Genomic DNA, 25,059 nt, shown 5'->3' on the forward strand with positions numbered 1-25,059 from the left:
CATCCCCCTGAGCCCCATGGAACATCTCCCTGAGCCCCACAGCCCACCTCAGTCCCACGAGGGGTCCCCCTGAGCCCCACGGAACATCTCCCTGAGCCCCACAGCCCAATGCAGCCCCACGGAACATATCCCTGAGCCCCACAGCCCAATGCAGCCCCACGGGGCACCCCCCTGAGCCCCACAGGACATCCCCCCTGAGCCCCATGGAACATCTCCCTGAGCCCCACAGCCCACCTCAGTCCCACGAGGGGTCCCCCTGAGCCCCACGGAACATCTCCCTGAGCCCCACAGCCCAATGCAGCCCCACGGAACATCTCCCTGAGCCCCACAGCCCAATTCAGCCCCACGGGGCACCCCCCTGAGCCCCCCCGAACATCTCCCTGAGCCCCCCCCCCCCTCAACCCCACGGGGCACCCCCCTGAGCCCCACAGCCCAGCGCAGCCCCACAGACGCCCCTCTAGCTGCAGGGGGTCATCACCCTCCGGCCCCCCCCCCCCCCCCCCCCCACGCCCCACCGGAACCCCACGCCCCCACGCCCCACCTCAGAAACACCTCACGGCCGCGCGGCCCCTTTAAGAGCTCGGCCCCGCCCCCCGCGGTCGCTGCCGGGGCCGCGGCTGCCGCTGCTGACAACAAGATGGCGGCGGCGGGGCCGGCGGGCCCCGAGAGCCGGGTGCTGGGCTACACCCTGCACCGCTGGAGCAGCTTCTCCTCCACCTACCTGCCCGAGTGAGTCCCGCCCGCCCCGCCCCGCGCCGCGCCGGGCCGGGCCGGGCCGGGCCTGGGCTGCGGCCTGGGCTGCGGCCTGCGCGGGGGATGTGGGCCTGGACGGTGGGGGGGGCGGTGTGTGTGGGAGTGATCGTCAGGATTTTGGGGGGGAGGTCAGCAGTGTTTTTTTGGGGGGGGGGGGGGCTGTGTGGGGGTGCTGGGCTGATTTGGGAGCCCGAGGTTGGGGAGGGGAGGGCGGGCCGTAAGGTGAGGGGGGCGATGTGGGGCGGGGAGAGGTTGGGCAGCAGAATGGGGCGGGGGGGGGGGGGGCGATGGAGGTCAGCAGTGGTTTTTGGGGGGGGGGGGGGGGCTGTGTGTGGGGGAGTGATCGTCAGGATTTTGGGGGGGGGGGCTGTGTGTGGGGGAGTGACCGTCAGGATTTGGGGGGGGGGGCTGGGTGGGAGGGAGTGATCGTCAGGATTTTGGGGGGGAGGTCAGCAGTGTTTTTTTGGGGGGGGGGCGGTGTGTGTGTGTGGGGGTGCTGGGCTGATTTGGGAGCCCGAGGTTGGGGAGGGGAGGGTGGGCCGTAAGGTGAGGGGGGCGATGTGGGGCGGGGAGAGGTTGGGCAGCAGAATGGGGCGGGGGGGGGGGGGGCGATGGAGGTCAGCAGTGGTTTTTGGGGGGGGGGGGGGGCTGTGTGGGGGGGAGTGATCGTCAGGATTTTGGGGGGGGGGCTGGGTGGGAGGGGGTGATCGTCAGGATTTTGGGGGGGGGGGAGGTCAGCAGTGTTTTTTGGGGGGGGGGGGCTGTGTGTGGGAGGGGGTGATCGTCAGGATTTTGGGGGGGGGGGAGGTCATCAGTGTTTTTTGGGGGGGGGGGCTGTGTGGGAGGGAGTGATCGTCAGGATTTTGGGGGGGGGGGGCTGTGTGTGGGGGAGTGATCGTCAGGATTTTGGGGGGGAGGTCAGCAGTGTTTTTTGGGGGGGGGGGCTGTGTGTGGGGGTGCTGGGCTGATTTGAGAGCCCGAGGTTGGGGAGGGGAGGGTGGGCCGTAAGGTGAGGGGGGCGATGGAGGTCAGCAGTGGTTTGGGGGGGGGGCTGTGTGGGAGGGAGTGACCGTCAGGATTTTGGGGGGGGGGGGCTGTGTGGGAGGGAGTGATCGTCAGGATTTTGAGGGGGGGGCTGGGTGGGAGGGGGTGATCGTCAGGATTTTGGGGGGGGGGGCTGTGTGTGGGGGAGTGATCGTCAGGATTTTGGGGGGGGGGAGGTCAGCAGTGTTTTTTGGGGGGGGGGCTGTGTGGGAGGGAGCGATCGTCAGGATTTTGAGGGGGGGGCTGGGTGGGAGGGGGTGATCGTCAGGATTTTGGGGGGGGGGGAGGTCAGCAGTATTTTTTTTGGGGGGGGGGGCTGTGTGGGAGGGAGTGATCGTCAGGATTTTGGGGGGGGGGCTGGGTGGGAGGGAGTGATCGTCAGGATTTGGGGGGGGGGAGGGGGCTGTGTGTGGGGGAGGAGGTGGCCAGCAGAGTTTGGGGGGGGGTTGTGTGGGGGACGGGGTGATTAGGGTTTGGAGGAGGCTGGGTTGGGGGGAGAGGGCGATCAGAAGGATTTTGAGGGGGCTGTGTTCGGGGGAGGGGGGTGGACGGCAGGATTTTGGGGGGGGTTGTGTTGGGGGAGAGGGGGTGGACAGCAGGGTTTTGGGGGGGCTATGGGAGAGAAGGAAGTGATCAGGATTTTGGGGAGGCTGTGTGTGAGGGAGGGGGTGGTCAGCAGGGTTTTAGGGGGGGGTGTGGGGGGGTGGGTTTGTACAGCAGGATTTTGGGGGGGCTGTGTGTGGGGGTGGGTTTGTACAGCAGGGTTTGGGGAGGGGGGTTGAGCACCAGCGCTACACGGGAGGGTGTGTGTGTGTGTGTGTGTTTGGGGGAGTGGTTGATGAACAGATTTTGGGGGGGTAGGACTTTGTGTGGGGTAGAGTGTCTGGGCTGCAGGTTTGGGGGAGCGAGCACCAGGGTTGAGGGAGAAGGGCAGTGTGTGTGTGTACGGGGGGGGGGACACGGACATGATGATCCCCAGGTATGGGACAGAGGAGAAGCTGGCCCCAGGGTTGGGGGAAAAACGGGCACTCTGAGAGGCTGGCCACCAGGTTAAGTGGGGAGAAGAGTAAGTAAACCTTCCCCCCCCCCCCCCCCCCCCCAGAAGTTTGGGTATGTCAGGTGCCTGTGGGCGCTGTGGTTTTTGGCAGCTGGGCTGCTTCTCCTGCCGCTGACCTCTGAAACGCTGGGCCACCTTAAAGGCCACTGTCACCTGCTGTGTGCAGGGTTTTGGGGAGGGGGGGGGAGTGTCACTTGCTGCCCTCCCGCTGTGCTCTCAGGGGTTTGGGGTCTGGCGAAAGGAGAGTGGAGTTGTGTTTTACAGTCATCAGTTTTCCCTGCTGTGCTAATGCGAAGCTGTCCTGGACGGGAGGCTTGGCTGTGTGGCAGTCCAGAGGCTGCCTCTTAAATTCCTCCTCCACAGTAAAACTTGGAGTGACTCTAATGTGGTCTAGGTCTGCTATTTTCAGTCCACCTTTTTGATAAGTTAGCTTCAGTGTTGGAGGTCGGAAGGACTATTGGGATTACAGTGTTTGGACACCTTAGTCATAGCTAGCTGTAGAGTCTCGTCTAATCATTGGTTGTGCTGAATTTAATAACCTTTGGTTGAAAGATCTTTAAATCACCCATTATCAAAAAGTGACAGGGCTGCCTTATTTGTTAATTATTAATGCAGTGAATTATCTCCACTTTCCAAAATGAAGTGAACCTTTTAAAAAAAGTTTTTCTGACAAAACTGCTAGTCGTTGTATCTTTCTGTATATTTGATTTGTTAGATGTTAAAAAGAACTGGGTTCTTTTCTAACTGATAATCTTTGGTGATTATTAAGTAATCCGTTTACCTTTCTTGTTAAAAGACTTGACTTTAAGGTGTTTCTTTCAGGTCTGTGGTCATGCTTGTAGTTAGTTTTGCCAGCATTTCTGCCTTTCAACATCATATTAAAATACTGGTCCCTGAATAGAAGGGTGACAGTCCGTTATTGATCTCACCAGTGTGGTATAAAAAGATAATACCGTCTTTCTCCTTGATATTCCTTTCCAAGGCTCCTGTTAGCCCTTTTCGCTACAAACTCGTGTCAGGAATTAATGTTCACGTGGTACCTGCAGTGCTGCCCAAAGTCCTTAATGTCATTGGCTGCTGTGATACAATTCCCTTTTCCTACAGTAGGGCTGGTGTTTTACAAATTCCTGACCTTGTATTCAGCTGCTTTTTAAGATGTTGTTTAAATGGGCTTACAATCAGTAAAAACAATTTTAACAGCTTCTAAGCAGTGTTCAGTAATCCCAGTGATGGGGTTATTGTCCGTCATGCTGACCTTGCTCTGAAGGATGCTGATCCTAATGCTTATGTGTTGTCTTCTATGAAAGCTTTGGTTTTTGCTTTCTGTCTGATAACTTTTGATTCCCATGTTCTGGAGGAGAAGGAAAATGAGAGCTGAAAAGGGAAGGGGAGACTTTGACCTGTGATTCAAGATTAAATTATTGAAAGAGGAAAATTTTTAGAGAAACATATGGGAGGTTGGATTTTTTTGGGATGGAATAAAGATGGAAAACTAAAATTGCTGGGACAGGAACATAACATACTGCGGGATGAACGTGCAGACAGAGCTAAAAGTTGTCTTAGTATTTAATGTGTGGAGCACAATGATGCTTTTCTGGGAGGATATCAGAAATTCTGGTTATACTATTCTGGTTATACTACAGTTTAAAGAAGTTTGCTAGGGTAACTAGGAAGAAACCACTTTAACGTTGATGTAGGAGAGGGACACTGCCATAATGTATGTAGGAATACACTGCTTATTTAATAACGTTGCTCGTTGTTGGGAGCTGTGGTATTGAAAGCAAAGTGCTTGTGGAAGAGGAACATAGTAGAATACCCGTGTTCTTGATCAGCTGAGTGTGATTTAAACACACTGCTTAAGTAGTTGTGTGGTTTTAAATGTAAAACAAATCTATGAAATATAAAACTTTCATCACCGCTGTCCAGGGAAGAAATTGAATGTCTAGTAACTTATATTGCATCTGCTTAGGTGATGCTGAACTGATACTGAAACTTTTCAGAACGCTGAAATCACCTGATAACTGCTCTTTCTAATTAAAAAAAAAAAAAAGTTTTTTTTCAAAGACCTTTCTGGTCATGTTCTAGTTTAGGATCAGTAGTCCATTGAAAAACACCAGTTTTCTTGCAATGACACAGAAGTATCTTCTGTTGAGTGCCAGTGTCTTTAGTGCTGTGTTTGGTGGCGGTACTAGGGGATTAATTAGTGCTGGATCCAATTTCTGGCTGTTTTACTATTGCTGCAGCTACCTGCATCTTTGCAAAGACCTTTCCAAATATTAAATGAAGATTGTCCTCGAGTCTGCCAAAGAATAGTTCTACTGTTTTTCAAACTGCTGGAGTTGTCCTGTTGGCTTGTAGCTACCAGCAGGAAGACTGACTTGGATATTTGTTTTAAAAACTCTGTGAGTAGAAGTGAGAGAGTTGGTCTAGTAATAGTGTCTAGTTCAGTCTGCGTTGCAGGGAAGGTTGTACCTCTGGGAAGGAAATTGATCCAAAAGGAAGTTTGTTCTTGAAACATCTGGAGTTTCCAGAGACACTCTGCCTGTGCAGAAGCAACAAGGCACTGAGAGGCTTCAGCTAGTCCAGTTTGGAAAATGCTCAACCCAGAGCGTTGCCTGAGATTCCTCCTCTGGATCCCTTCCTTGCGTCTCTGCAGTTCTTCCCCAAAGTTTTGGAGCCTGGTGGGAGGCTGCTCCTGATGTCTCACAAGGGACCAGCCTAGGGATTTCCCCACAATCGCCAGTCACTTCACATGAGCTACACAAAAGAGCATTGGTGTCTTTTGACATATGCTGAGGGAGAGAGCTGGGTTTAATTCCCCTCTCTCCTCTGGTCTTCTGCAGGAAGTGATGAGATGAGCCACTGCTTTTTTTTTTTTTTTTTTTTTTTTTTTTTTTCTGGACAAGTAAGGAATAAACAATTTATAGAATGTAAAGTAACCCTTGTTCAAACTTAGTTTCTTTGGTAAGAATGAGAACCAAAAGTTATGGCTCTGCATTCTGGGAGATGCACTTCATATCCTGATTTTTCTAATAGCCTGTTTTTGTACCTGCTCTAGTTTGAACTGCCTGCTGAGGTGACTAAGAGGTGATGTATGGTGCTGGGTGTGATGGCAGTCATGTATCCTCTTCTATTGCCAAATGCTAAATTACTGTATCCTAGGACCATGATTTTTAGTGGTTGCATCAGACTCATGACTGATGATATCTTGTAGTTGGCTAATGCACTCAGATCCTTCTGTCACTGTTTTTTTTTTTTTTTTTTTATGGCTGAAATCTCACTTCAGAGAGTAACAAGAGCTTTTTACTGTTATGCTAGTCGTGTACCTCTGTGAGGAAGTTTCAGCCCATTTCTATTGCTTAGATCTTCAGAGTCATTCAGATTTTGCTGTATGGTATCTCCGTAGAGGAAGATCAGTGTATTTCCTAGGTTTGACTTTAGGATTTTTATTGGTAATATTTTAAATTATTTCTTGTGCTAAGGTTGTTGTTAAGAATATAAAATAAGGTTGATTTATTAGCTGACAAATGCCATTAGCAACCCCCTGCTAATTGGTTGCCACATTTTCATTGCAACCCATTTTTATCTATTTCACTTTGGACTTCAGTTACTCCGATAATTCCAGTCTTTTCCACTTTGACACCTTGTGTGGTACTGCATTGAATGCTGAAGGCTGGATGGCTCTGTTGTCTCTTTTTTGTAAAGCATAGTGGAACAGAGAAAGATCCAGCTGATTTGTTACAATACACATAAAGTATTTGTGTGTGTTTTTGCTGATCTTCTGTATTTCCATCAAACTAGGGGAAGTAAACTAAGTAAAAGATACTTTGGTAGTAAAGTATGAGTGACTTGTAGGCTTCCAGAGTGAGAAAGCAATTTTTTTTTTTTCTTTTTAGTTAAGAGGATGTGGCAGCAAGTTCCTGCCCAGTCTAACCAAACATCTACTGCTATATTGTGTTTACTTTGAAACAGAGGTGTACTCCCATGTGTTTTCAAATCTAAGATACTGTGAAGCATTAGTAAGAAGGCACTGAGAACATGTGTAACAACCTTTTTGAGGTAAAGTCCATAAGGATAAAAAAAACAAAACAAAAACAAAAACCAAAAAGATGCTGGAAAATAACTTGAATTCTAGCTACCCTGTTCTCTGAGATTTCTGTAACAGGAAAAAACATGTATTTGTGACTAGTGAAATGTGATTCTCAGTTTCTGTTCCTACCACGTGAAACCGATGATTCAGATCTGTACCTTATAGGTTCATAAATCTTGTTCTAGATGCATCCAGGTCTTGAAGAATCTCATGTTCAATTTGAGATCAGTCATGACTAATGAAAAGGTTTGTTTTTTCTGTTCTGTTTTCTGTTACTGAGCTGTTTTCTTGACAATGTGAAGATATCTTCTGCTGAGGTCCCAGCAGTTTAATGCTACCTAAAGCAGACCAAAATGCTGGACTAGCAAAGCTTCAGAGCTTTTCTGGCAGGTTGAACTGTCTCATCATCCATACGCTGGTATCGTAGAATACCACAGAATTATAGTTTGCATTAGAAGGGACCTTAAAGATCATCTAGTTCCAAACCCGCTGCCGTGGAGTCTTAATCATACTGCTTATGTTTCATGGTTTCTTAAATAACTTCAGTTACATAGCAGTGATTATTTCCATTCTAGTTGTAGAACTGTGACTTTGTTTTTTTTTTTTTTTTTGCAAATACAAGCACGAACATAGTTTTTTCAACTGAAATTGTCAGCATTTATAGCTTTGCTTGAGTATTTTAATGTAGCCAATTCACTTTCCTTGTTCGAATTGCTTTGCCTTTAGATATGGGAAGATGAACCGGCACACCTGCTGGCTATCTGTAATTACGTGCTTGTGATGTCTTTGCAGTATTGATCAATACTTTTACTAAAATGAGCAGGGAATGCAAACACTGGCTAATGGAGCGAGCTGACGGACTGTTCCCCTCCTGTGAACCCTGTGCATAGAAATGGTCTCAGTTCTGCTTCTCGTCCTTTTCGGTGTCCAGTGGAAAATATTTTTTCCCCACTTGTTTGTGTGGATTTTCTGGATGTTTCTAGACAATCTGATGTTCTGACAGGCATTTTCCCCCTTGATTACATCACTTCTCTAGACTAGGATTTTTCTCTGAAAGCTGGAATTCAGTATTCAAAAGGCAAAATATTTCTGTAGAAACCAGTTATCTACAGATGGAATACATAAGTATTAGGTGCTTCTCTAGTGTCAGATAAGGTGATGTGGTGACAAAGAAAAAAGTCAGAGAGGTTGGAGGTAGTGGAAAAAAATCATAAAATTCGGAAGTTATTTATTCCTTACATTGGCATCAGAAGTCTGATAGCTCGTGCTTCCCAGGTAAAAGCACAGTGCTGTAGTATGAGAAGAAATGTCTTTAAGCTCCAATTAAAATAAAGCCATTATTTAAGAGGTGAGACAGAGTTTATTCGCTGGCAGAAGGATGAAGGTGAAATGCTAATTGCTCTGGTTCCCTGATGTGACTAACCTGGCAGAACCTGTATTACTCCGATGTTCAACCTTTTCTGGGATGGCATTTTTGGGGAACGTTAAGAGTGTAGAATTTTCATAGGAGATGTTAACATCATCAGATTATGGATCATTTGTTCTGTATGTGGCTTTATATTGTGCAAGCTTAATAACTGTTTTCTAGCTCCTGATTAGTAACTACTTGCTTAAAGACTAAAACACTGGTTCAAACAGAGCACGCTTTCCTTGGGATAGCTGCTGTTACTGCTCAGACAGCATGTACAGTGTTCGATTTATTTATTTTTTTTTTTTTTTTTTTTTTTTTTTCATGGCAGAGAATATAGTTTCTTGTTCTGGACATTCATCATCTTTTTAGCAGATTACTGTTAGAATGCACAGTTAGGTTTATTGCTACCATTGATTTTTATGATGTGATCATGATTTTTCTGTTGAGGTTAAGTGGTGTGTGCAGCATGGATTCAGTCAGCTAACTCCAGGTCAGCATGTTCCAAACTTCCAAAGCAAGCCAGTGCTTGACTTACTTTAATTGCATATTAATATAACATTCTAAAACCAAGTGTAGCTTTGCTTTGTTGACTACGGCTTGTTGAATTTTGTAGGAACAGTGGACTGTAAGTTCATTTGGGTCTGAATTCAGTAATATACTAGTTACTGGAAGGGGAGGAGGGAGTGCTGGAGATGTAGCGTGGCTTGTAACCTTAGGTAGTTGCTATTTTAGTCACTACTTGAAACTCAGTATGCATAATCTTTGAGAAATTATTTCCTGGATCAATTTAAATCAAGGAGCACAACCATATATTTAAGTTGAGGATGGCAGCCTGCATGTCTGAATTTAAACTGCAAAAGCAAACTGGTTAACAGCGCTTGCTCCTCCCCTGCTGGTGTTCTCTGCAGTTCCTGGAAAATGACATGATCTTGATAATGGAGAAGAATCGTGCACTGGTCATTTTGAATTTGGTGGTGTTTTCCTCAGTCCTCTCTCCCTTTTTCTCCCCAGACTGACTGCTGGGTTCATAATGTCACTCTCAAGCTCTGGGAAGGTACCTGAAAAAAAACTTAAAACTCTGCTTAGGACATTACCTGTATTTTTCTTGAATGCTCGTCTGAAGATGCATACTCTAAGCAGCATTTGGCTCTTAAGATAACTATTTAAATACTAATTTGCTAGCCTATGCTACATCTGAAAATTGTATTAGTAAAAAGGTGCTCTTAATACAGAGTGTTAAAATGGAAGAAAAAAGATTAGATTAGGTAAATTGACCTATGAGTAAGGAATTGCTGACTGAGTTTCCACTTTCCTCTTTCACCACGGTGTGCTATTGCTAACTTTTACGTCTTGTCTCCTAAAAAACTTGCTTTCTGTTACAGGGTTTGGAAACTGCCAGATATCTAAGTATTGTTGGCTTGGGAACTGGTGTATCCTTTAGCATGAATTATTGCCCCAAAATAAGGAAATATTCCATAATGTAGCTCTGGGGGCAAATGTTTCTGACTTGTAAGGCAATTCCCCAGATAACCACTACTTAACGACGGGCTGATATGTCTTTATTTTCCCAGGTCACTATTTCGTCTTCTGGGTTCCCTGAGCAGAGTTACAGTGTTACTGAGAGAACCTTAATTTTGAAAGGAAAGCTAATACAGTGAAGGTGGTCTCACCTGGAAACATCTTCTGACGGGTTTTGGTGAAAAAGCTCCATACCTGATGATACTTTGGGCATGAGGGGGCTTCAGTCTGTTTTTTTGAACGTGGTCTGCTTTTAATTCTTTTACAAGCATCAGTGTTTTGGGTGAACATTTTACAAAGTGTGAAGTTACAGTGCTGATGAATAGTAAAGACGTGTTTATGACTTATGCTAGGAATTTATATCTTTACATGTAATGATTTAGTCTGCTTTTATGGATTCCTTTGTTGAGTGGAAATATTAGTAATATTGTGGCATGTAAGAGCATTGTTGCAATGCTGTCAAATGGTGAAAGACCTTAATCTATTTTCTAGCCTTTGTAAAATTTTTCCATTTGTGCGTTTGTCAAACAAAAATACTCCACCAAGTTTGTGATGCTTCCAAAATACAGCATAAGGAACTGACTTAGAAGCGTGCTAGACACTGCTTTCCACTAATCTTCTTGTAAAGGGTCTGCCCTGTTCCAAGCAGATACTTTTGGAAGTGAGAGCAGTGCAGTACTGAGGTGTGCTACACCACCAGCATTGTGGAAGATTTGGGAGGTCAAGTTCAGTGGCTTTTCTCGTGATTGCTGGGAGCAGAAATCCCTACGTTCACACACTGTCTAAACTATTTTCCCAGCATGAAGTGAGGTGTGTTTTTTTTTTTTTTTTTTCAAATGAAACCTGAAATTTGTTATAAAGTGGTCACGGCTGGTGATGTTTTAAGCTCTAGCAAATCTTACTACAATATTTTATTTATAGGCTACAAATCCAGTGAGCTGAAGAATCTAGTATCCTGTCTTTTTCCTTGAGTATTGAAGGGTAGAATTCATCCTATTCTTGGTCTTTTTATCAAGCCAGGGATTTATTTCTGTTTAGGGAACCTTCTGGAATCTCACATAGGCTAGGTGGCATGCATGCCTTGTTGCTTGAATTAGTCCTTTGTGGATCACTTAAGGCTGGATTTCAAATATCCTTGTGGCCTAGATGTGTAGAAATGAACACTGAGTATGAAAAGAAATGGGCAAAAGAAAAGGTTCCAGATAATCTTATATTCACTAATACCAGTTCACTAAGATGATGAGGTGAAGCAGTCTTTATAATTGCTGATTTCGTCAGCATTTTAAGTTATTTTCGTTTGAAAAGTATATGGACTTTAAGTACGTGGAAAAGATCTGTTGCTTCAGTAATCTAACAATTTTTAAATTTAAAAACCAAAACTAGTGAGGGGAGAGAACAAACTTAGGTAATTAAGTTTAGAGGTTCAGCATCACTTTCCAGTTAAATTGGGTCTAAACTAAAATCCCTAAATGTTGGGATAATTAGGCTGGTAATCATCTGCAATGTGTGCAGTTACTAAGTGGTATATGTTACCAACATATACTTGACTTTTTTTTTTTTCTCCAATTGTTTTTTTCTGCTGTGCTAATACTGATATTACCAACCTGGAGCTGCGAGCTCTTGTCACTAAGGATTTGGGTTTCTCAGTGCCGTGATACAGTCAAAAGTTTAATCTGTGATTTAGGGTTGTTGAGTGTCGCTGGAATAGAAGTTATTTACCAGGCTCTGATAACTTGCTGGGAATTCACTTTACTGCTGCAGTTTCAGTCGCTATTGGTAACGTTTAATTCCTGGCATGTCAGGAAGAAGCACTGATGAATCAAAAATTTCTTGTTTAAAGAAGTCTTAACTAGACGAGGGGAGTGGAGTGTAATGTGTGTTACTGGATATGTCTGCAACAGTGTCATGTTTAAGGAGCAATTTGTTTTTTGGTAAAGTCCCTTGCATATCGTTGGGCTGGCAGTGATGAGAGGCAGCTTAAAGTAAGCTATTTCATTGAAAAAAAATAATTGAGAAACTAGTTTTAATGGAACTAGTTCTAGGCCAGAGCTAAGTGATACCTGTTTTATTGTCCCAAAAAGTCAGGTGTGATCTGATAATTATACTTCTGTAAGGTGATTTCTAAATTAATCAGTTCAGTTTTGAATGTTGTACTTGTTTAGCTATTTTACTTTTGATAGAAGTGAATTTATAATATATTGGATGATTGTGTGAAACTGCTGTCGAGGAGATGGAAGCAAATTAGAGCAGTAAGTTGGCAAATCTCATGACAGTATAGTATTTCAAATTGCACGCTTGTGTTTGTGTTTAACTCAAACTGTTTCACTATTTAAGAGGTCCTCTTGTACTTTTTAGCAGTGGGGTTAAGAAGTCCTGTGTTTTAAAGAGTGCAAATGCAAAAAATGACACTCAAACCCCAAAACCCACTTGTTTCCTGAATGTATCTGTGTACTGCGTAATAATTTTTCATGTTTTACTGTATTTCAGCCAGGAAGTTTTCACGTCTTCATGTCCTCCTGCCATTTTAAGCAGAGAACTTTTCCGATAGAGAAGAGAAACTTTATAACAAAATCTAAGAAGCTTTTTTTTTTTTTTTTTTTATTAACTACTTTAGGGGAGAGCCATAGCTACATAAAGCTTTTTAAACATCGCAGCTGGGCGGTTTGAAATCAGCATTAGCTGCACTGAGTTTTTGTGAGTTGCAGGAGAAAATCTTCTCTAGTTCTTTCCAAATCCATAGAATAGGGTTTTTTGGTGTGTTTTTTTTTTTTTTTTTTTTTCTCATTCCTCCTCCACCCCCCTTTGTTTTTCTTGGTTAAGACTGTGTGTACATTCCAGTGTCTAGGCTGGGCAAGAGTACCTCTGTTGATGCTTTGCGCTGGCTGACGTGATGGTTCCACGTGTTTTGAAATAGTTGGCCCACCTCATTTTACAGTCTTTCCTAAAGTGGACTTCGTGGAAATTTTAGTCCATGGATTCTGGTGGCTGTATTATAGCCTAGTCTGTTTTGGGATGGTTGTAGGAAAAAAATGAAAGAAAAAAAGTCACATGGGCAAACCTGAAGAAAGAGCTTTGTCCATTTTCAGTCAGGCGGTGTTTGCATAGCACTCCAAGTGCGTTTTTTCAGCATAAAGGCATGGTACCTTGGTGGTTTTCTAGAAGAGCAGGCAGCGTTTGAGTTCCAAGTCGTCTTGGAGATGCATGTGCCCTTTTCTGCACAGCTGCTCTCTGAGGAGCAATTTGAATGTGCTAAACAAAGCTAGTGTTTTGGATTTGTTTATTCTTAAGGACTTGCTCCTAAAGTCATGGATTTCTTTAGTAGCAGCTTCATGAAAATATTTAGGTTAGATGCAAATTATAGCAGCCTTAAACGTAATTTGCAGTATATTCTGCAAAGTCATCTTATTTTTCCCTTCCTCCTCCCTGAAGCAAAGAAAAACTTTCCCTTAGTGATTGTCATGCTTGAAACCACAGAGCTTTTTGCACAGAGAAGTCCTCTGGTAATACCAACTATGGGGACATCTCTTTAATTCCAGCAGAGATCAGCCAGCAGTTGGTACAACGGATATGACGGTTTCTGGGTTGGTGAAAGGAAAAATTATCTACTTCCAGCAGTTGCAAGACCAGCATCTGCACGGGTAATAAAAAGAAACTTCCACTGTGTTCTGCCAAGAAAGCTTTCTACATAGAGCAGCCAGAACGACCCACTTCTCTTATTTAGTGATGGGAACGCTTACAATAAAGGCTTAGACCCTAATAGCTGTGAAGGAAGCTAGCTTATGAATTTAAGGCACACCAGTACCACCTCTGGACATGTTTGTGGTGCAAATAAAGTTGCTCCTTCTGCTTAGTTTTTAGTGTGGGGTGGGATTGCTCACAGAGCAGCAGAGGTACCAGGACATCTAATTTTTGAGTAGACATGCCAGTGGGATAGTGATATTAGGAGTTCACTGGAGTATGAACGCCTAGTCTAGATCCAGCTGCTTATCTTTTTTTTTTCTCCTTTTGTGCTGGCACTAGTAGTAAGCTGAACTGGAGAACCGATCTGACTAAAGAAGTTAGTTATGCTAATCTTTATTATAGCTGCTGGTGCAGAGAGGGGGAGGATCAAGCACGAGTGGGTGGAATGGTCCCGTTTGGCAGTGGTGTAGATTTATGCTAGACTAGATCTTGTATCTGCAGTTTATGATTATGAGTTATCTCAAACAGCATTTAATGGGTTGCCCTTTTTTCACAGGAAAAGGTTGCGTAAATCTATGTGGTACTTGTGGTAGCTCAAGGGCATGCAAATACTTTTTTTTTTTAATGCCTTGTGAGAATTACATGGAAAGTCATTGAGTTAATGGAATTTTCACTTGTAAAGTTTCTCAGAGGTTTTGATCTAGGAGTCATATCTGAAAAGCCTGCCTCCAGGTACTGTGTAAAAGTGGTGTGATGTCCACAAAAAGGACTTTATGTATAAAAAGGCATCTATCATTAGGGTGTGCATTTGTTTGTTTCTTACTGCCCCGTGACTGTTGCAATACTTGAATTCTTCCAAGTTTTTGAGCCCATAAATTTTCATAAACCACTATGGTAAATTGACTTTGTACATATGGACTTCTATCTTCAATGTTTGTTTAATCTTAATAAATTAATAACCCATGTATTTTTAAACATATTTATAACTGTATGGACACTGTTATCTTCTTCTATTTTAAATTTCTTTTTAGCCTTAATTTTGTGTGAGCTGCCCATCCCTTTTCTCCGTCTCTGCAGAAGGATTTTAATCTTCTCTAGCTGTACTGATTAAGGTCGTCTTTGGTTGTGGCAAACTGATCTTTGACCTGGAGAGGCAAACAAATCCATTTCTAAAAATATGATCTTTGGGATTTGTCCCAGGTACAAAATGCCTCTTTCCAGCAGGGTATTATCTGACCGTGTAACAGTGCCAATTCCTGCAAATATTGCTCAATGTATGAAGGGCTTATCATCTAATGTTTAAACAAATGTAATAGCATCATAAATAAAATCTATTTTGTAGGGTGAATTGTCTTCTTTGCATGCTGGGATAAAGTTTCATAAAGGAGGAAAACCATTCAGTGTTATCTGGTTTTATCTGCCTTCGCGTCCCTTAAGTATCTAGTATAAGATACATATTTCCTTCAAGTTTAGAAGCTTTTTCTCTCTTCAGCTATGAGAAGGTATTAAGAAATTCATAACTATCCTTCTGCCTTGCCTGTGGCACGGCATCGGAGACTGCAGGTATGATTCTTCTCAAAACAAGTGTGTTTTGGTTTCTAGTGGTGTCTTAGCTTTGAGACTAGAGACTTCTATTAGAAATCTGTCTCATCAGTTCCCAAATTCTCCCTTTTGGTTCAGTTGGTTCATTTTGTCCCTCTTATAATTAAAGACAGGGGGCAGGTTTTCTCTTGGAGTTGAGCCTCTTCGTTCTGCAAACTAAATGTACTTAGTTGGATGTTGAATTGTGCAGACCAGTGGCTTGATGTTTCCTACTCTGATGGGGCTGGAGCAGGAGGGCAGCGCATGTCCATATGCTGTTCAAACACATTTTCCCCACTGGGGACGTGTGAATAAACCAGCTGCAGGCCTGGGCCAGCGCTGGCATTGCTGTGCGAATAAATGCCATGCTATGATGGATGCTAGCAAAAGGGATAGGGAACTTGACTTATGTTTCTGTGCAGGGTAAAAATCATGATGTGTCTCATATAAAGCCTGCAGATAGACAGCCTCTAGGCCAGCTGTCTAAAATGTACGTATTTTAAGGGGCCACCCTGGTCTAGCTCCTTGCTGTCTCCCTTGTCACGACGTGGGACTGCTTGGATACCGTTGCTAGTGTGGTGATTTTAGTCTGCCCAATGTGGAAAGAGTGAGCTAATTTCTCTGTCTGTTAATGCTCAACCTCTGACTTAACCTTTTTCCCTTCTGAGCTTTTATATGAGTGCTTTTTCCTCTAGTCCTTTGTAGTAATCCAGATGCTTGGGTCCTTTTCCTCCTACACAGCAGATGGAGATGGCATAAGCCTTTTGATGACTGCTTCCTTCTTTTTACATAAGTTTTACGAGCTGACGAGTTGATTTGTTGGATGTCATAGAGCTCATAAGCCCTGTCCAGCAGGTGGTGCATCATTACCTCGCCAATAATTATATATATTCTCAGGATTTTTTTATTTTTTAGTTTTTAATCTGACAGGTGAGTTTTTACCACATGGTTACAGGAGAGGGGAAGGCAGGTTCCTCATATGACTATCATGATGAATCTGTTTCATTCTAGTGAAAAAAAACATTCTGAATTTATGTTAATTACTTTGATGCTGTGCTATTCCAAACTGTAAGAACAACTTGGAGGTAATTTTGCTGGTTGAAGAGTTGAACTTCTGTGGTCTTGTGTGTTGTTCTAGGCTTGTAGCTCATGAAAAATACTTGCTAAAATTTGTCATGAGTTAGATGGTCATCTTCCATACTTCCAGAAAGCTTAAGTAGGTTAGCAGCTTGCTCTCTCCGTTCCAGTATCGTCTGACTAGTAAAGGATAGTTTTTTTGGCCAGTGAAACATTTTACTGCTCATCCTTTTAACGGTATTGAAAAGCTCTTACCCCATTGAGGTGAATGAGACCATTTTTTCCACTTCATTGAGGACTTAGGCCTACGTAAATTCATCTGGTTTACATTTATTTCACAATTTGAATTTTTTTTATTTCGCAATTTGGAGCTCCATTTCACAACCACAAGGCTCGGCGGCTTATATTGATGGGTCCTTTAAAATAGCGATGTAGAAAATTTTTAATAAAAGAGGGGGGGAGAAGCTTAGTTTCTGCCTAGGTATTTAGGTAGCTGTATGAGAAAGTTACTGTTCTGCACGTATGACAGATCTTATTGGAGATATAAAATACAATGTGGCTGTTGTTTGAATTACTTCTGGCTTCTCATTTTTTAGGAATATCTTGGTGGATAAGCCCAATGATCAATCCTCAAGATGGTCTTCAGAAAGCAATTATCCTCCCCAGGTAAGTGTCTGAATCTCTGTGACTGCATAGCTGTGTTGTACAACTTAATATATACTGGAGTTTTAATTTTAAATGTAGGCTGCTATTTGTACTGAGAGCCTTTATAGGCTACCTTCTCTCAGTAAAATGCAGGTTGTTGGTACATCAGGTATTTGCATTTCCAACAGTTTATTTGTGGTTTTTCAATAAATGCTTTTTCGCGGGGGAAGTTTCATGTTTCATCCTTGACAATCACAGTCGTACTGGAAATAATCTAACCTTATGGTTAGATTAAGCTGCTAATGAGGCATGCAGGTCTCCCTTTGTCAGCACTACTGGAAGCTGTTGTAGATTGCTGGCCTTGAGTCCTAGATCTAAGGAGGTTGTATTTGTTTCCCCTAATAGCGCATTTAGAAATGTAGACTGTTTGAAGAGACATGAATGTCACCTCTTCTGCTGATTAAGCAGCTTATTAAAATAAGATTTGTATTGATTTTAGCATCTCATTTGCTTTTTCAGTATTAATTAGATTATCCAGAAAAATTATGCTTATCCTTTTGCTTAATTTTTTTTTCTCCAATAAATGCATTATCCTTCTCTTTATGCTAGATCTATACCTTTATACTCTGGTGTAGTTTGATCAGATTCTATATCTCTTATACTGGTCATTTTAAATTCTTTTGCTTAGAACACTGATGCAAAGCAGAGTGTGTTGTACAGTGTATCTCTCATGCAAAGTTCTTCTGCTTATCTACTTATTTAATCCAAGTACTCCTCATGAGTTAAATCTCACAGAATTTTTGTCCAGGTAAATCTTACTATACTGTGAAGGTGTGTTAAAAATCTGTAGTTTAGGCTGATGGGTCCCTGTAGCAGCAGGTCATCTGGTCCGGCTGAAAAGCTTTCATTTTGATTTTCATGATGAAGTCTTCTGTATTGTTGTGTCTGTAAAAGTGTTTCTTTTTTTAGGAGGAGAGGGAAAGCTATCCCGTTTATTCCATTAATGTGTTTCATGAACCTGCTTGTGAAGACTAATAATTTTTATCCTTTTGATGCCTCTGTGCATCTACTGCTCTCCTGATTTTTTTTTTTTTTTTTTAAATATATATTTTTTGATAAACAGCATAGGAATTTCATCCATAGCCTGAAGCACTTTTAGTCTATCTAGGAACTATTGATTGCAGGGTAATGGGTATTGAGCATGTATCGTATCCCAGTCTGTGGCATCCTTTACTTCCTTTCATGCAAGAAGCATGTGTTTTTCTTAGGACTACCTTGTTCACAAGACAAAGTTGGCTTGTGGTGTGGTTCTGGATTCTGTTTTTCACCTGTGGTCATCTGAGTTGTTGCTGAAAGTTGCTCTTTCATATTCTGAGCCATCATGAATATTGTGTGCTTTTAAAAACCTGATACTGGAATGGGAATGCATCTCTTGGAATAAGATGCTTTGGAATATTTCCAACCAATGCTTAAAGCTGACAAGCAGTGATGCAAGCTACAGTCAGGCATGTAGATTAAGCAGGGAGTAATTAGAGTGGTAGACTTCTGTACAAACCACATGAGCTTGTTAAAGAGGTGTCTTGCAACAATTTTATGTGTACTGACCGTGACCTGAATGAAGATGCTGTTGCAGAACTACTGAGTCCAACCCTGGAGAACTGGACACTATCCTGCAAGCTAAGCAAGTAACTGAAACCAAACTTTCTGGATAAGAGAGAGATGAATTAACATTGTCATATATATTCACCTACCTATCTCATAGATATCTAGAGATACCGGTCAGTTGACCTGTATGGTACACATCTAGAGATATGTGAAGTATCCAGATTTGAGGTCTTTGATCTGACATGCAAAAAGTTAGTCTTTGTGATGGCAGCTGGCATTGGCACAGTATTTGAGTTTTATTCTGTGTTATTTAAAGACAAAACCAACAGAAAATCTGGCCACCTAAGTGGAAAAGGCCATCCTGCTGGATTCCTCTTACTTGAATCTCTGTATCCAGTAGTGAGAATATAAAATGCTGTGTGGTGGTTCATGTATTCAGCAAGGCCAATCCTGAGTGCTGAGTGAGAGAGATGATGTATTTGCAGAGTCTCTAACATGTACTTTAGCTAATTCTGATCCTTCTGACTTGAGTGTTTAATTATTCATGTAAAGCATTTTTCACAGTGTAACTTCTCTTGAAAAATTAACTGGAAGGACAGAATGGGGAATTAAAATTTGCAGAAGAGGCCTGTGTGCAAAGAACGCAGTTCTTGTTATTTCAGTGTCTATAGAGAGAAACGGTTCCAAATTGTGTTGTCTCATACTTGACAAAGGGCTTCAGATTTGGTTGCATTTCGCTCAGAATACCTAGTTCTTGCACCTTGCCCATTGAAATTCTGCCACAAGACTACTGTTAAAGCTTTTATGCAGGTTTTATGCTTTCTCATTCTTGCAGATGGCTGAAGTTATTCAGGTGAATTCTTAGCTTGGAAAAGTTCAGTTGAAATAGTGGGTGACCAAGTTAGAAGTGTGGTGAGGAGAGAAGTTGGGGGAAATTAGTTGCTTTATGTTAGAAGTTGTGCATTTCATATTCCGAAAAATGATGATATATACACATGATTCTTAATCCCCAGGATAAACATTGTGTATACTATGGAAAATGAAGTTGCAAAGCATTTTATGGCTTGTGTGTTGGCATTACTTCATTTAAAAATTGGTTGCTTTTGTGGTGACGCACATGTTAAAATGTGTGGGCAGCCATAATAATCTGAGACAGGAAGTGAACTAAAACTCGGTAAAATAAAGCTTTCCTTGTTTCCAACTTTGTTAGCTGAAACTAGGGCTAATACACAACACAAGGACTAATGTCAGTCATGCTCACTGGAACATGCCATGAGATATTTTAATAAGCTCTGCAGCCTTAATTGCTGGTGTTTGTCTCATCAGAGCGTCTCACCTTAACGTAAGGGTTTAGGAATTCCCTGCTGAGGTGATGGTGCTGTGCTGGCTTAGAGGTAAAAATACGAGTGAGTCCCTAAACATTGAATTATTCCCTTTCCTTGTTGATGGAAACAAAAACCCTCTCCAGACGCCTTTTTCTTTCAGAGCGTTTCTCTTGCTAGGAGCATGAATCAGAAGAACAGGAAAAAATCTGAGACTATGTTCAGTAGCTCAACGAAGATCTGTGCTTTGTAGCAAATGTGTCAGAGTCTCTATTAAACCTTTCTGAAAAGGGAAAGAAAATGAAAGTGGAAGTCTAGACACTTGAAATGCTGCCACGTGACTATATTTAGTAAAGGGTTTTCCTAGCTTCAAGGGTATGGTAGAGTTAAATAATTCTTGTGGCTGTGAAAGCTACCAGTTGGTTATGAATGAGTGCCAGAGAAAGGAAATACATATGACAGCTGTTTTTTCTGTTTATTAAACTACGTATCTTTCTTGAGTCTTGAAATAGAATGACCCAGAAATTATATATTCAATAACAAACCTGTTATGTAGTAACCTATTCAGGCAGAAGAGGGCTGATTATTCTATTTTTAAACTAGTTCTAGTCTTACATAGGAAGTGTGAAGCAATAAGGCTGGTAATGCTGAAGACCACAGCCCTGTCATTAATGCTCATCCCGATGGCTCCAGCAGTGGTCTGACTTGGAAGACTGTGTACAGAAGAACATTTAATTCCCCTGAAAGGCTTGATTAATAATGTGTAGAACAAAAGGATAAATACTTACCTAGCCACAAACTGAATTGCAAGTGATGGGTAGCCCCTGTTATATTGTTACTTTGTGCTTTTATTTTCACATGGAATACAAGTTTCTCCCTAATAAAAAATGCTTGAGCATAAATGGTTAAAGAGAAAGAAATTAATAAAATACAATGTGACTCTTAATTGCACAGGCAGCTTGAATAGTGCAGTTTGGAATTTGGTCCAGTGTATTTGACATGGAGATGTAAACTTTGAACAGTTAAAAAGCATATGTATAAAGTTAGTGTCACTGTCCAAACAATTAGTTTCAGTTTTGCATCTGAGAAGACCAGTTTTCCTCTCTTGATTTCCATCCTGCTGTGTAGATTGTATCAGGAACTAATTTAAAGTACATTAATAAAATTTACACTCAGTTGTGTGATGCAGAAGCAAGCATATGGTTGTCATCAAATGGTAGCACAGACCAGAGCTTCAAAAAAATTTGGAATCTACTGTGGCTCACAGTATAACAGGGCTGGATTTCTTTTTTTTTTTTTTTTTTGGGTATACCATAAAAAGCTGTTGAGGTGCTGAAGTGCCATACATGACTTACTCTACTCTGTGCATCTTTACTTAGAAATGTGTTTGATCATAAACCAGAAGTAAGTTTTACTCTTCTGATGTTTTGTAGCATCTTTTTTGTAAGTGTTGTAATTTGAGGCTTAACAATTTGGCTGAGGTTTTTGCGCAGTTACACCAATTACTGTCTGTGCACCATGCTTCTAATGAACAAACACTTCAGTTTATAATTTGGCTTCTTGGAATACTTCACGAGTACTTGGGTATTAAACGTTATGATGTTGCTTATAGCAATAGGATGGAAAAGTTTCAAATGTCTTGGTATATGTATTTGTCTGAAATCTCCTAGACTTGTTCTCTCCAGGTTGAATAAATCACTTGATCTTACGTACACTTCTATCACATCTTTCAAAGCTATGGAGAATAGTGTGTCACATCTAAAATTCTGGGAGCAGTCCAAAAATATCCATGCAGCCAGCTGTTTGCAACTCTCGAGGCAATATATTTTTTCAACATCAGTGAGATTTGTAGACAGTATCCACAGTGACAGCAGAATGCGTGTTTGTATACAAAAACAGGAAGTACATCTCTCAATTCCTTTTTATATATGTGTGTGTGTATGTATTAAAAAAATACAAATATGCATGCATAGGTACAGGTATTGGGCCACAGGTTTTAAAGCAAACCTGTCTTTTGCTTCCGTATCAGGCAGCAGATGAATTCAGATAAGGTTGTGTTTTTAGCTTTCATGTTTATATTTTTCTGTAACGACTCAGCAGGTGATGGGATGTGTGGAAGCAGGAAGGAGAGCTGCAGTTCCTTTTCTATCTGTCGGTTTAAGAAATTGCTGCTAGCCATGTGGAGTAATTGCTATGCCTTGCTCCCTTCCAGGCGTGTATGCCAAGATAAAGGATTTAACTGCAGTCCTGGTTTTCACTCCCTTAATTTAGGGTAAGAATTGAATAATGCAGGATGACGTTTGTGCCAAGCTTTTGCAAATCTTGTGTGGTACTTGAGAAAAGTATGTCTTCATGACCCAAGCATTAGGTTTGTGATTCCAGCAAGATTAAGAATTGCAGTTGCCGATGCTGGTAATGCTAGCTTTACTTTTTCAGCTTCGGGAGAAATCTGCAGGGAAGATATGATGGTGTAGTAGGAGTTCTTAGCTGTTGTTGTGCACTGTCTGTTCTGCATAGGAATTTTGGCAGTGGGCTGTGCCATGTATCAAGTACTGCCTTGCTCGGTAGAGGACCATCGTTTTGCTCATCCTTTTTTCTGAAGTTTGGGAAGTACTTTAAGGCAACAGCATCGCTTACTGCTAGTTAAACTAACAGTGGGTTCTGAAACTTAGGTGGATGGTGTTCTTCACAAAACTAGATATTTTTTATTAAAAAAAATAATCTGGAAAAGCACCAAAGCATTCTTCTGTTGTACCCTAGCAATGCTGATTGTGGTTTATTTTCTTCATTTTGAAAAATTCTGACTTACTGGAAACAACTTTGGCAGTAAGTTTTCCTTATTCTCTTAGGTACCTATCCAGTCTGCATTATCATCTGTAACTGCTATATGTACAAGTATTTCTTTTAAGCTAAGCTTTTTGTACATCTAGTGGGATCCAGCCATTGAGATCACATGTTTAGCCTGATGCTCTCTAGAACAATGCCGGTACTGCTTCTGGACTGAGAATTAGTTGTTTTCTAGGGTCGTGGCAGAAAGACTGATAACTAAGTGGATGGGAAAATTTGTTCAGCTTCTCACCCAAAAGATAAATTTCTAGGTTTGGATTTAAGCACAAGCAGAGTGATGCCTGTGGCGCTTTATGGGGAGATGCTCGGCTCTACTCAGGAACCATGGGAAGCGGCTGCACACATGCAAATACTTGATGTTGATGAAAGACTCAAAATACTGTGTCCTGCCTGGTTTGGCAGTGCTGCTTCTTGGAGGAGAGGGCCACCGGCAGCGCCTGCAGTGGGAGGTGTCCTACAACGCCTTACTGATCTGCTTGTGCTGTAGCCTCAATTGCAGGGTTTTGTAACCAAATCCAGCATGATGAGTAATTGTGATTTTGCACTTTGTCTCATGGTTTTTTTTTGTTTATTTGTTTTGTACTGCTTATTTCTGAGAAGTTAGGGAAGAGAATGAGACAGAATATTTTCAGGTATAAAACTCAATGTATTCTGCAAAACAGGATGTCCCCAGACTCCCTCGGAGACCTATTTTGTAGGGGAAGGTTAAATAAACTTGGTGCTCGATCATCTCTGATGAATGGTGCAAGCACTTCTCTGCATTTACGTTTCCAGTGGAATAGATCTTTTCTTCCAGCAGTGCTGGTGAAGCTGGTGGCTACGGCCTGAATATAAACAATCTGACTATTCATACACTGTAAGGGGGGGACCAAATGTTCACAAGGGAGAACATTTTCATTGTTTTATGCTGCTTTATTGTCAGTTAAGTGGCTTGGGTTTATTTGATATGGTTAATAAGCAGTTGGTTCCTATGTTAGCCACACATCAAACTTAGTCTGTGTTCAGTGGTTAAATAGTGTTAGCCCAGAGAGGAAAAGTAATTTGGTGTTCTCTTAGCATGTGGAACATACTGTATTTATCTAACTGTGTATTCAGTTTAGGTTTCATTTCAGGCTGTAGTGGGCGTTTGAATCGTCACTCTCCGTAGTTTGATCCTATTTGCCAGATTTCAGGAAGTCTTGCATCCAACTTGAAGGAATGTATGTAAACCCTGAATAGAAATGCTAGGAGTAGGAAGTTCAACCAAATCTTTTTCCTGGATGAACTGCTTTGAAAGTAATATTCCTAAAAAAACTTTTCTTCATTCCAGAAACAAAGAAGAAAATACAGTAATGCGGAGGGATCATCTTAGCTTCCATTCTCTGGCTTGTAAACTGGATTTTCTAAGGCTGTAATGCTTATCCCTTAGTGTGTTGTGCAGCCTTGGCTTTAATATTAAAATTAATTGTTCTCTCTTCCACAGTATTTGATTCTGAAACTTGAAAGACCTGCCATAGTCCAGAGTATCACATTTGGCAAATATGAGAAAACACATGTCTGCAATTTAAAGAAGTTTAAAGTCTTTGGTGGGATGAATGAGGAAAACATGACAGATCTCTTATCCAGGTAAGATGTGGTTTCATCAGCTATGGTAGTCATAAAGGCTGGACCAAAATGTACTTCCCCTTCGCTCCCAAGCAGACACATGGCTAACAGTGTAAAAGAGCTGTGGTTGTGATCCTGTAATTAGCTGCCCTTGTGTTTATGGTCAGGTCAGACAGCAGCAATCCCAACAGTCGCTCCAGGAAGCCTTCCTTACTCTGCTCTAACCACAGAGGATTCGTGGAGAGCAACCTCTTGGAGATTTGGAGGAGCTGAGAGCAGGGCGCAATGTTGCTGGATTGCGATTGCTTTTTTTCTGTGTGCTCGAGGCACAAGAGAAATTATTTTCCCATGTCTAGATAACTTAAAGTAGCTTTTAAAAGCCCAAGTAACCTTCCCACATCAAGAACTTTGTTGCAGCTGTAAAGGTCTGAACTAGTCAGCTGCTCTGCCTTTCTTCGAATGGGTAAATAAATCCAATAAGCAAATGCAAAACCTGTGTTTTCCTTTGTTTAGTTTGATTTGGTAGTTGTACTGATAGGGACTAAAGAAAGAACCTTTCGACTATTTAGGTTATCCAGAGCTTCCGAGTAGTTGCTAACGTAAATTTGCAAGGGCCTTTTAAGGAGTCTTTTGTTTCAGAAAGGGAAATGATATTTAAATACCTAGGAGTACAAGAGAAATGAGTAGCAAGAGCTAGTCTATTTTTGGAGGCCTACAGAAGGAAAGTCCACCTCTGGGGAATATATGGGTGTACATCATCTGTAGTTGAGCAGAATAGCCATGGAGAAACACAGGAAGATCATTGTTGCAGGTATCCTTCAAGACCATAGAGAAACTATCCACA

General features: G+C 42.2%; 1 protein-coding gene across 1 annotated transcript in view; it reads left to right on the forward strand.

Moving 5' to 3' along the window:
- Window positions 1–604: 604 nt before the first annotated feature.
- The window catches only part of MKLN1 (muskelin 1), a 98,795-nt gene continuing 74,340 nt past the window's right edge, over window positions 605–25,059 (forward strand). The window contains exons 1-3 of the mRNA XM_042791933.1: window positions 605–729; window positions 16,809–16,878; window positions 24,094–24,236. Coding sequence (XP_042647867.1) covers window positions 638–729; window positions 16,809–16,878; window positions 24,094–24,236 — 305 coding nt within the window. The 5' untranslated portion in view covers window positions 605–637. The remainder of the gene's footprint in view (window positions 730–16,808; window positions 16,879–24,093; window positions 24,237–25,059) is intronic.

The sequence above is a fragment of the Tyto alba genome, unplaced genomic scaffold (genome assembly GCF_018691265.1).
Source record: "Tyto alba isolate M040663 unplaced genomic scaffold, T.alba_DEE_v4.0 Super-Scaffold_2, whole genome shotgun sequence".
NCBI classification, from domain to species: domain Eukaryota; kingdom Metazoa; phylum Chordata; class Aves; order Strigiformes; family Tytonidae; genus Tyto; species Tyto alba.